The 12816-nt window shown below is 30.4% G+C and overlaps 2 protein-coding genes across 2 annotated transcripts; one reads left to right on the top strand and one right to left on the bottom strand.

Annotated features, from left to right (window-relative positions):
* Positions 1 to 1264: 1264 nt before the first annotated feature.
* Positions 1265 to 5495, top strand: LOC119611075 (lipopolysaccharide-induced tumor necrosis factor-alpha factor homolog). The gene is made up of 2 exons (XM_037966532.1): positions 1265 to 1746; positions 5192 to 5495. Exons 1-2 carry the CDS (start codon positions 1457 to 1459, stop codon positions 5292 to 5294), a joined length of 393 nt encoding a protein of 130 aa, XP_037822460.1. The 5' UTR covers positions 1265 to 1456; the 3' UTR covers positions 5295 to 5495.
* Positions 5496 to 6442: 947 nt separating this feature from the next.
* On the bottom strand, positions 6443 to 9537 carry LOC119611074 (probable cytochrome P450 313a4). Its single transcript, XM_037966530.1, has 8 exons — positions 9345 to 9537; positions 9085 to 9288; positions 8839 to 9024; positions 7582 to 7651; positions 7401 to 7515; positions 7211 to 7345; positions 6734 to 7154; positions 6443 to 6677 (listed from the first exon to the last, which is right to left on the bottom strand). The coding sequence occupies exons 1-8, from the start codon at positions 9535 to 9537 to the stop codon at positions 6505 to 6507; spliced, it is 1497 nt and encodes a 498-aa protein (XP_037822458.1). The 3' UTR covers positions 6443 to 6504.
* Positions 9538 to 12816: the final 3279 nt, after the last annotated feature.

The following is a 12816-nucleotide window of genomic DNA, read 5'->3' on the forward strand; positions in this document are numbered from 1 at the left end:
TGTACTTCAATGATAAAACATATTTATTATTTTATTTGTTATAAATATTTTCGTATGAACCGAGAGCATTGCCACGTACAAATGACTCATAATTTGAGTTGGTAATAGGTCTTTTGCTAGAACTAAAGGTTAACAGAAATTACCTGTAAATGCTCTATAATTACATATTGTTACTTGTTAAAAAAAATTACAAATTTTCGGAACAGATATTGGATGCATCTCTTAGTCTATGAATAGCAGCATAAGATTATTGGCCGCTCTAATTTTTTACACTAAAAGATAAATTATGACACTTAAGTCCATAGTACTTCACTAATTTATGAATAATATGTATGCCCAGCTTAAAAAGATTATATGAATATGGACCATATATACAATACATACATATGTATGGATTTGATGAATACTACTTTTAGGCAGGCTATGCTTAAAGTTTTAAATTTATAGCCAAACATATAATTGATTGAGTAAAAAAACTTAATAGTGATTATTTTAAAAACTATACAATTTCAAATTGTTAATCCCCTTTTATTTTTAGATATTTTTGTGGATTTTTTTTTTTGTTTATCTATTAAAATCTGTTAGTACTGATAATGGGAGATAAGATAAAAACTTATCTAATATGTTGAATTTGAGTATTTTTTCATTTTTATTTGAAAGGAAGAGCTGCCATACTGAAAAATCCATTAATATTTATATTATAAAAAAGTGGAATTGAATATATTCCATAGATAATGGAATTATATGTATGTTTTTATTTAATTTCCTTGGTTTATAAAATGGGGAAAGTTGAGAAATTCGCACCCCTGCCAATCCCATGAGGTCAAAAGTCAGGACTGAACTCAACAACACGTCCTCAACAAGGGGTTTTTCAAACTTCATAACACGACATCTCGAAAATCTGATGTGATTGATACATTTTGAGGCTATATTCCGATTCAGCGCTACTAAAGCATTTATTGTCCCGTCCAATCGATTCAAAGTACTAGTTATAGAACTAGTTCTGCATCAGTTCTCTTCACTTTCAGATTATTGCACTTTCAAGCTACTTGAGAATTGGAAAATGTTCAATGGCGTGGCAACACTCACATTTATCTATAAAAAAGACAAACACAAATACATACAATACACTGACACACTTTTTTAATAAGAAGAAAATATAAACTAAATAGTACTCATTACTAGACTGACTCTCGTTTGATAACACGTTCGGTCGTTCAGTGTACAAACGTACACTTAAATTTATATATTCAGTTTTTTATTATTATTTTCTTTAATATTTATTTAATATAACACTAAAGTAGTTTAATAAAACGGTATTTAGTCTTAAAGTATTACTCAATACGCATAGAGCTAAACGGGTTCGAAATAAAGTTTGAAACGAACGAACGATTTAAAAGAAAAATTGTGGAAATTTTAAAATTTAAGTTACAAAAAAGTGAACTAAACTATTATTATGGATAAATCACAACCGCCACCATATTCACCACCCGGTTTTACACCAGCTCAGGTCTACCAGCCCGGTCAGCCACAACAACCCTTATATCCACCTATGCCACAGCCACAACCGCTACCACAGCAATCTACTGTTATCATACAGACAACAACACGACCAAATCTAGTGGCCATTGGTAATGGACCTACACATATCCAGTGTCCATCATGTCATGCTGAAATTTTAACAACTGTCAAACATACTGCCAATTCAAGAACACATTGCTGGGCCCTGGTTTTATGTCTGTTTATGTGAGTAGTTCTATAATGATTCTATATAGATTTAGTGAAGTGATAAACAATTCCGGGAAATTTAATTAGTTCTTAAAAAAAACATAAGTTTATATGAAATCAGATATGAAATTTGTATACAACTGTACGAATCGTATCTACCCTGCAGCGAATGGTCTCCGATTTCTCTTCTAAATTTTGTCTCTTTAGTTTAAGGTCTTTAAATGTTAATTAATATTTTATGACTTTTGGCGGGTTCAAAATATTCTTGTAATTTTTTGATACAGTAGATATCGGTGTAAAATTTGAGCTTTCTAAGTCTCTTTTCATTAGCATTGCAAAATCGTCTAAGAATGTTTGCTTTTCTTAACCAAACATTTCAAACGAACAGTATTTTTGAGAAATTGCCGCTCTAATTACTTCGCTTGAGTCCCTATCGGTTTGTCATAACTAAGTTCAACTTACTTATATACTTTTCTTAGTCTACGACCTATATTTCTTCATTTCCCTTACAAACTGAGTGACAAAATTAGTAACTCTTTGGAGGGTATGAACATTTTTAGTATAAATAGAGTTATAACTTAGCGATAAGATATAACTCGGTGTCACTTGTTATTTAGCTTCCAAATTTACGAACGAATAGCAACAACAACCAACACCAGCCAAAAAGTAAATATCATAAAATACTTGAAGCACTTAACACAGAAAAAGTATAATATTTTGTTATTAGAAATCTAAAAAAAAAAATGATAATTATAATCAAACCATAAAACGGTGTTGAAATACCTTTTTGCTTTTGCACAGTGGGTTTGATAAAAGTTACAAACTTCCACAGTGGGGTGGCATATCATTACTACTTAAAATGCATTTTCAAATTTAAGAACAAAAAGTAAGATTATATTTTCATAAGCAAAACTTCGGAAGTTGGTCCATTATATGGAATTAGATCTTTACATAACGATGTTTTCGGGAATTATTAAACTAAGAAAAAAGCCCATGAATATAATTTTTATCATTTAATTAATGAAATTTTTTATTGTTTACCAGCTAACGCAGCCCTTCATTGTAATAATGAAGAATATTTCATTGATTATATGAATTTGTTTTTCGACTTCTCTGTGAAACTATTTCATTGCTAAAATGAAATTGGTTATTGATTCAAAGAAAATATTTCATATATATATTTTATCGTATACAATATAGTCAAATGTTGGCCCTATCACTAAAGCCAATAATGTATTATTTACGAAAACACGTTTTTCAGAAACCTCATGCACAAAATAAATTTCCTAAAATCGGTTAAAACATAAAATATTTGTTTTTTTATCGAAATTGCGAAATTTTTTAGATGAGGAGCTTTAAGGAGGAATCACTGAGAAAGAGATTAGCCTTAAACATATACATATTTACGATTTTTTAAATTAAGTTCCGGGAGGACTAATCATTGTCTGAAGTAGTCCATCTTTAATACCAGACAACCAGGCAAATTTTATTTATAAAGAAAGTTTCTGTAAAATATTAGACCTATAGCTCCCACCTGAACACTAGAGTGCTGGCAATAAGGCGACGGGCAGACATGGCTCGATAGTCAGCCATTTTTAAAGGGAACTAATCATCAGATAATGTTTTTTTGATTCAGATTGGACCGATTCTCACGGAACTTTTGTATACAAATTTCCTCATTTATTATACTTTGCTGTTACAAGATCTATATACTATATACAAAATAGGTATGTACATATATGGCATTTTGACTTGCTTTTAGAACAGGCTCACTATAGGCATATAGGATCGTGTTAATTCTGGAACGATAGAACAATGATTTTCCTGTAAAAAATCATGTATATGAGATTTCATTCTAATAGCGATATTTTAAAGCGTTTTATTCATATGATTTTCTAAAGGTGCGTTTATAGAGGTCCAATATGGATCAATTTCGAAGAGATACTTAGGTATAAAACTTATTTGTGCTGATTTCAATCCGATAGTAGTATTTGTGCTGATTTCAATCCGATACCAGTATTTATCTTTATAAACTTAAGAATAACTTCTGAGTGGGACCACATACAAGTGGGCTAGAGCCAAATGTAAATTAATTTTTCACTTATAAAGCACAAAACCCAGGGAACCTTAGTATGACAACACCAAAAGCCTTCATCATTGGTCAAATTATGATTTATAACACCCATTATTTCTGGGTACATAATACCCCTCATCTTTAGTGACGTAGGGTATAAAAAGAGTACTTTAGATATTGCTTAGTGACGTACATGTTTAAATAAAATATTTAGATAAATCGACACATGATAATATGTATACAATTGAAGGTATTCCGTCCGGTCGTATGCGTCTTGTTTTTATTTATTTAACATCATTATTATTAATTTGTTATTGTTGTTATTTCACAATAACACATAAGAAGTTGTTGTTTTTGTAACTCATGATAAACGCCCAGACAATTACATATCATTACACTTTAAATGACTAGGAGGGCCAACGTTTTAAGAAACTAAACATAAAATAAATGGATGACAAAATATTTCAAAATTTCTATTTCCAATTTCTTTTCAATACTTCGGATACCATTATCCATTTTCCTTAGCAACCAACTATAAGACTAGCTTCTTATTAGACCCTTTTTACTCTAGGTTCTATAAAACTAATTAATCAAGAATTTAAATCAAAATGCTTAAAATAAACAACAAGTAAATACTGAAAAATCTTTTAAATCTTCTATAAATACTGATACTTAATCAAAGTGAATCCCCCTTTTAAAGTCTATTTGACAAGAAAGAAAATTAAAAGCACCCAGCAACCGAAAGGTTTGACGTCACTGTTTAACACTGACGAATGTAAATGTTAAGTGTGAACTGTCTATGAGTGTTTAAAATTGAACTGAAAAACAATGATGATGACTCAATTTATTTACTTTAATTTTTTTATAAACAAACAACAATTCTATAGAAATTTAATTAATTATATTGCAAGAAAATATACAACAGTTTACAAAGTCTGTTTTTAATGTAATTATAATTAATCAGATAGGCAATTCGAAGACCTCCAACTATAAATGTAATGCTTATACCCTACATTAGTTAGTTAGGTAGGTAGGTAGGTAGGTAGTTAGTTAGTTAGTTAGTTATTTAGTAGTTAGTTAGTTAGTTAGTTAGTTAGTTAGTTAGTTAGTTAGTTAGTTATTTAGTTAGTTAGTTAGTTAGTTAGTTAGTTAGTTAGTTAGTTAGTTAGTTAGTTAGTTAGTTAGTTAGTTAGTTAGTTAGTTAGTTAGTTAGTTAGTTAGTTAGTTAGTTAGTTAGTTAGTTAGTTAGTTAGTTAGTTAGTTAGTTAGTTAGTTAGTTAGTTAGTTAGTTAGTTAGTTAGTTAGTTAGTTAGTTAGTTCTTTTAATTTATTTTATTTTATTTTAATTTTCATAAACTAATAACTTCAAAAATTCCCTTTTATTTTCAGTTGCTGGCCTTGCGTTTGTGTACCCTACTGTATGGATTCCTGCCAAAGTGCCAATCATTATTGCCCCAATTGTAATGCCTACATTGGAACCTACGATAACTAATATTTATTTTATGATTTTTTTAAAAGCTTTGATTCCTTATTATTATTTTATTAGTATTTAATATAAATTATTTGTAATTTATATGTTCTTTTTTCCTTAATGTTAATTTTTTAATACAAAAATAAGCTTATGCCAAAAAATTATGTAAAAATAATAAATTAACAACGAAATAAATTTTATTTCAACAATTGACGAAACGAATTAAAATATTTAATCAATCATGGAACAATTCTTAAATCTTAATCATATATATATTTTTAGATAACGTGACCTAAAGTTTAAGAAATCCCGGTCCTTGGCTATATTTGAGATATTTCAGCATTACTTAGATACCTTCATTTAAATCCAATCTCTCGACTTTTTAAAAAGGTTTAACCTCTCCGATATATTCTTACTTCTTTAAGAGATATTTAATAAGTTATATTCGCGCTCTTATCGCGTCTCAAATATGGCTAAAATTGTTGTTTTTTACATCAGATTTGGGTTCATGGCTTCTCAGTTCTTTAGAAAGTATACTTGAGTCTCTGAATTGACTCAAGCACCCATAGAGCGTGCCTTACAAAATCCAGTGTAATGATTATAGGTATTGTATTAATATCGATTTTTGATAAATTACTTTAGAACTAACTCATAACTGCCCAGATCTGCAATATTGTACCACCGCCTATACTTTTTCGCTCTTGTTTTTCGCAAAATAGAACAAGCAAAAAATTAAAGAGAATCATCTTACAATAATATCAGCATTCAAGAATGCAGACAATACGATAATATATATTAAGACTGATGAAAAAAATGTAAACATCTTTAGTTCATTATGCTGAAAGTGCAGATTTAAACAAAAGTAGAATTTAAAACATTTATTGAAGATACCACCATAACGATTGCTTTCTCAGAAGAGGAATTAAGTTTCAATAGAGTTCTAAATAATAGAAAACAAATCAAGAAGTAACAATTAAGGGTTCTCATACAAATTCTTAAGTTTTCGATTTGTCATATTTCGGGAAACTATAGAGGTGAAATGCTGTTTGAAGTATACTTCAAACAGTATTTCACCTCCTTCAACCTAAATCATTAGTATTCAGTTTGATATAGAACTAAGGGCCTTTTTTATATTAAATAGTTTTTTATTTATTTATATTTTTCTTTACTCATATACGTCGATAAGTGATTATTTTCTAAAAATAATTCCATCATCAGCCATTTTCATTCTCTATTCCGCGCTAACATTTCTCTTTATAAATTGTATTTTCGGTTCATTGAGAAAACGCAAGCTCACTTGATTGATAAATATCAGTTCATCATACGGAAAGTCGGTGCTAAATTCAAAATCTCTAACCAGATTTAAAACCAAAACTTTTAAAGCTATAAGAGCATAACGCCAACCTAAAAATTAAGAAAAATTATTAAAATATATAAAAGAAAGACAAATAGATCCTTACCTATACAATTACGCACCCCCTTTGAAAAGGGTATATAAGCATAAGGATGACGTTTCTCTATATTTTCCGGTAAGAAATTGTCGGGATTAAATAGATCAGCTTTAGCACCCCAAAGATCTTGACGTCGATGTAAATGAAAGATAGAAATTAAGATTTGAAAACCTTTAGGCAGTTTAATAGCATCGGTTAAGTGGCAACTTTCCAAAGATTCACGACCTATTAAAGGTATAGGAGGCATTAAGCGTAAAGTTTCATCGATAACCATATTTAGATAGGCCATTTGATCCAAGTCTTTATAATCTATATTCTTAGAATCTGCCATAATTTCAAATACTTCCTGATAAAGTTTCTGCTGAACATCTTTGTGCATGGCCAACATTATAATAATAGAGTATAAGGTGGTAGAAACGGTTTCAAAAGACTTTAAGGGGGCATTAAAAGAAAATAAAGTTTTGAATCGATTAATAAAGAACTTACCCCAATAATCATGGTATAGGTTTCGGTTATCACATCATCTATAGCAAATATTTTTTGCTGTTGATATTTTATAGCACGATCTAAAAAGTATTTATCCTCATTTTTAATTGTAGAGCCCATTTTACGCTTAATTAACTGAAATTGAATTAAGAATCGAAAACGGTTCCAGTTTTAATATTATTTTACTTACATTTTTCATATAGCCTTTTAAATTATCGATGATTTGATAATATGTAGATGTTCTTATTAGAAATGAAAGTTTTACAAAAGATAATGTTGTGCCAACGACCATTTTCCCCAATAATCTAGGATTTATAAAGGAATTGTTTTCTTAAATAATGATATTTTAATGAAGTTATATTAATTCGTACTTATTAAAATTATTTGCCATATTTCCATTAACGTTTTCACCTTCCGCCAGTACCGAGCCCATGGTGTTGCCTAAAGTACAGAAGAAATCTTAAGTTCCTATGTGTATGACTTGATCAAATTTAAATGCGACATAATTAAGACAAGACTATAATATTTCCCTATGTCGAATCCCAACATCAAATCAGGTATTCCAAATTCAAAGTAAATTTCTTAAAGGGGCCCTATATATGAATATATGGGTCGATTCTTTCGGTTTAATTATCGATGTTTATCATATATCTATGTTAATTTTGATATTTCTTAAAACAAGTCGTTTTGTCGAATTTTATCTTGACATCATGGTTTTTGAACGATTTATTTGCAATAAACTGACTTTAAGAAAAGGTTAAGTGGGGGGTCTATAATGGACCGATCCTCATGAAACTACATATTTAGAAGTCTTTTGGTTTTTATAAAACTAGCTTATGCCGTTATAGCCTATAAATATCATTGCTGTTTTAGTATTATTAATCCAGTTATGAATATTACAGCCATTTTTTGAAAGGGACCTTATATGGGTCTAGAATCCAAGATTGTGTGATGTCCCCCATACTTTACAATATAATTTCCAGTGACATAAAACTAATTTAAGTTAAATTTTAACATAATTACTGCATTATCAACATATTTAAGACTTTTTAAATTGTATTCCGCTAGGTGATATCGTGACCGATATATCTCATATACAACATCAAACAAATCTTATCATTTGTGTGAACTTTAGCTATATACCGGACAAACAGACATTTGCGCCAAATTTCGATACAATTACAGCATTATCAACTATTTAAGACTGTTTAAACTATATCTCGGGGGTTCATTTGTGATATCGGTGATAACGAGGACCGATATTTCCCATAATCTATATCAAATAAATCTTAACTTCCATGAGGGTTTTATTGTGCTTTAAACACACAAACAGTCAGACATGTCCAGATCGTCGTAGAATCAAATATCGACCTTGAATATACTGTTATTTCCGAGGGTCTATGAACAACATTTCTCTGTGTTATAAAGCCCATCTTTTTTGATGATGAGTATATTTCGAATACGTTATAATTAAGCTGTAGATAAAATTTGAAAGCTATTCTGAAGGCCATTGGTGAATATGTCAAATTCTGAAAAGTTATCTTCAAAATTAAGACCTATAAATACTCTGAATATAAGCCATTCACGGACACATGGATGGCCATCAATGCTTTCAAAATCACACTTACCCACAGCCATTTCTAAAATTTCCTGTTTTATGTGACCAAATATTGCATGTTCCTCTCCGACCCTCAAAGACTCGAAATATTTAGAAATACGTTTCGAGTATTTATTAAAACTAGGTATAAACTGTTGTATAATTTGGGGAGCAAATGATGGATTCATTAATTTACGATTATGTTTCCATTTGAAATCTATAAAAAGTAAACTATGAAAGTAAATTATAAACTTAGGTTAAAACTCCATCGACTTACATTTACTGGTGATAATACCATCAGGCATAGCTTCATTCATTGTATCATAAATAACACCAGATTTATTAAGGAAGACATCAGAGTTTAGAATATGTTTAATGATATCAGTATCGGTTGTTATAATTAAAGGCACATTGGCAAACCATGTTAAATAGGACCAAGACTTTAACTTGTCGAAATAGGAACCAAGTACATATAAAAATTCTAGAGAAGTTAGAAGAAATAAAATACTTGCTGACATTAAAATCAAAAAAACTTACTCTGGATCGGCACAAATTGATATAAAATTCCCAAAAACGGTAGACCATAAACTATGGGTAGACCATGTTGTCTCATAGAACGATATTCGGAGAACTTTTTCTTTGCACTATAAACTAATAGTAAACATAGTACAGTTATAACACAATTAACTGAACAAACATTTTTATCAAAATCTTTTAATGAACTGAACATTTTAAACTTTACTAATAAGACGCACTTGAATAAAATGTTCTTTTATATATAAAATTTTGGATAATTCAGTTGAATGGAGAATGATCTTTGACATGATGATGGCAAAATTTTAAATGTTTACTAAGTGATCATATAAAATGTTTTATTTCAGAAGTAAATGTATTTAGAGTGAGTGTGAGAGTTAATGAATATTGTACTTTACAAATGATTTTCAAGCTTTTAATGCATATGACACTTCAATTTTTGGACGTCGTGTAATTACCTCTAGGGAAATTGCTGCTACTTTCTAATTTCATCATTTATTATCATGGTTAAATTTATACATATCGACACTGCTATTAACATAAGTAGGAGGGAATTTCGCAAAGAATAGTCTACTGATCACAGATTAGAACTAGACAATATACTAGACCATAGACCAGACTATTGACCAGAGTATAGACTAGAGTATAGACTATACTACAAACTGTACTACAGACTAGACTATAGACTAGACTATAGACTAGACTATAGACTAGGCTATATACTAGACTATAGACTAGACTATAGACTAGACTAGACTAGACTATAGACTAGACTATAGACTAGACTATAGACTAGACTATAGACTAGACTATAGACTAGACTATAGACTAGACTATAGACTAGACTATAGACTAGACTATAGACTAGACTATAGACTAGACTATAGACTAGACTATAGACTAGACTATAGACCAGACTATAGACTAGACTTTAGACTAGACTATAGACTAGACTATAGACTAGACTATAGACTAGACTATAGACTAGACTATAGACTAGACTATAGACTAGACTATAGACTAGACTATAGACTAGACTATAGACTAGACTATAGACTAGACTATAGAGACTAGACTATAGACTAGACTATAGACTAGACTATAGACTAGACTATAGACTAGACTATAGACTAGACTATAGACTAGACTATAGACTAGACTATAGACTAGACTATAGACTAGACTATAGACTAGACTATAGACTAGACTATAGACTAGACTATAGACTAGACTATAGATTAGACTATAGACTAGACTATAGACTAGACTATAGACTAGTCTATAGACTAGACTATAGACTAGACTATAGACTAGACTATAGACTAGACTATAGACTAGACTATAGACTAGACTATAGACTAGACTATAGACTAGACTATAGACTAGACTATAGACTAGACTATAGACTAGACTATAGACTAGGCTATATACTAGACTATAGACTAGACTATAGACTAGACTATAGACTAGACTATAGACTAGACTATAGACTAGACTATAGACTAGACTATAGACTAGATATAGACTATGACTATAGACTAGACTATAGACTAGACTATAGACTAGACTATAGACTAGACTATAGACTAGACTATAGACTAGACTATAGACTAGACTATAGACTAGACTATAGACTAGACTATAGACTAGACTATAGACTAGACTATAGACTAGACTATAGACTAGACTATAGACTAGACTATAGACTAGACTATAGACTAGACTATAGACTAGACTATAGACTAGGACTATAGACTAGACTATAGACTAGACTATAGACTTAGACTATAGACTAGGACTATAGACTAGACTATAGACTAACTATAGACTAGACTATAGACTAGACTATAGACTAGACTATAGACTAGACTATAGACTAGACTAGACTAGACTATAGACTAGACTATAGACTAGACTAATTAGACTAGACTAGACTAGACTAGACTATAGACTACTAGACTAAGACTATAGACTAGACTATAGACTAGACTATAGACTAGACTAGACTAGACTATAGACTAGACTATAGACTAGACTATAGACTAGACTATAGACTAGACTATAGACTAGACTATAGACTAGACTATAGACTAGACTATAGACTAGACTATAGACTAGACTATAGACTAGACTATAGACTAGACTATAGACTAGACTATAGACTAGACTATAGACTAGACTATAGACTAGACTATAGACTAGACTATAGACTAGACTATAGACTAGACTATAGACTAGACTATAGACTAGACTATAGACTAGTCTATAGACTAGACTATAGACTAGACTATAGACTAGTCTATAGACTAGAATATAGACTAGACTAGACTATAGACTAGTCTATAGACTAGACTATAGACTAGACAATAGACTAGACTATAGACTAGACTATAGACTAGACTATAGACTAGACTATAGACTAGACTATAGACTAGACTATAGACTAGACTATAGACTAGACTATAGACTAGACTATAGACTAGACTATAGACTAGACTATAGACTAGACTATAGACTAGACTATAGACTAGACTATAGACTAGACTATAGACTAGACTATAGACTAGACTATAGACTAGACTATAGACTAGACTATAGACTAGACTATAGACTAGACTATAGACTAGACTATAGACTAGACTATAGACTAGACTATAGACTAGACTATAGACTAGACTATAGACTAGACTATAGACTAGACTATAGACTAGACTATAGACTAGACTATAGACTAGACTATAGACTAGACTATAGACTAGACTATAGACTAGACTATAGACTAGACTATAGACTAGACTATAGACTAGACTATAGACTAGAGACTAGACTATAGACTAGACTATAGACTAGACTATAGACTAGACTATAGACTAGACTATAGACTAGACTATAGACTAGACTATAGACTAGACTATAGACTAGACTATAGACTAGACTATAGACTAGACTATAGACTAGACTATAGACTAGACTATAGACTAGACTATAGACTAGACTATAGACTAGACTATAGACTAGACTATAGACTAGACTAGACTATAGACTAGACTATAGACTAGACTATAGACTAGACTATAGACTAGACTATAGACTAGACTATAGACTAGACTATAGACTAGACTATAGACTAGACTATAGACTAGACTATAGACTAGACTATAGACTAGACTATAGACTAGACTATAGACTAGACTATAGACTAGACTATAGACTAGACTATAGACTAGACTATAGACTAGACTATAGACTAGACTATAGACTAGACTATAGACTGGACTATAGACTAGACTATAGACTAGACTATAGACTAGACTATAGACTAGACTATAGACTAGACTATAGACTAGACTATAGACTAGACTATAGACTAGACTATAGACTAGACTATAGACTAGACTATAGACTAGACTATAGACTATAGACTAGACTAGACTATAGACTAGACTATATACTATAGACTAGACTATATACTATA

Source organism: Lucilia sericata, unplaced genomic scaffold, assembly GCF_015586225.1.
Source record: "Lucilia sericata isolate MDLA Ls3-8-SP2 unplaced genomic scaffold, ASM1558622v1 Contig001354F_arrow, whole genome shotgun sequence".
Taxonomy (NCBI): Eukaryota; Metazoa; Arthropoda; class Insecta; order Diptera; family Calliphoridae; genus Lucilia; species Lucilia sericata.

Coding starts and splice junctions, on each gene's coding strand:
- LOC119611075 (XM_037966532.1), top strand. CDS start 1,457: ATGGATAAATCACAACCGCCACCATATTCACCACCCGGTTTTACACCA. Junction 1,747..5,191: donor CTGGTTTTATGTCTGTTTAT/GTGAGTAGTTCT, acceptor TTTTATTTTCAG/TTGCTGGCCTTGCGTTTGTG.
- LOC119611074 (XM_037966530.1), bottom strand. CDS start 9,537: ATGTTCAGTTCATTAAAAGATTTTGATAAAAATGTTTGTTCAGTTAAT. Junction 9,289..9,344: donor TCAATTTGTGCCGATCCAGA/GTAAGTTTTTTT, acceptor TAACTTCTCTAG/AATTTTTATATGTACTTGGT. Junction 7,652..8,838: donor AATTTTAGAAATGGCTGTGG/GTAAGTGTGATT, acceptor TCTGTACTTTAG/GCAACACCATGGGCTCGGTA.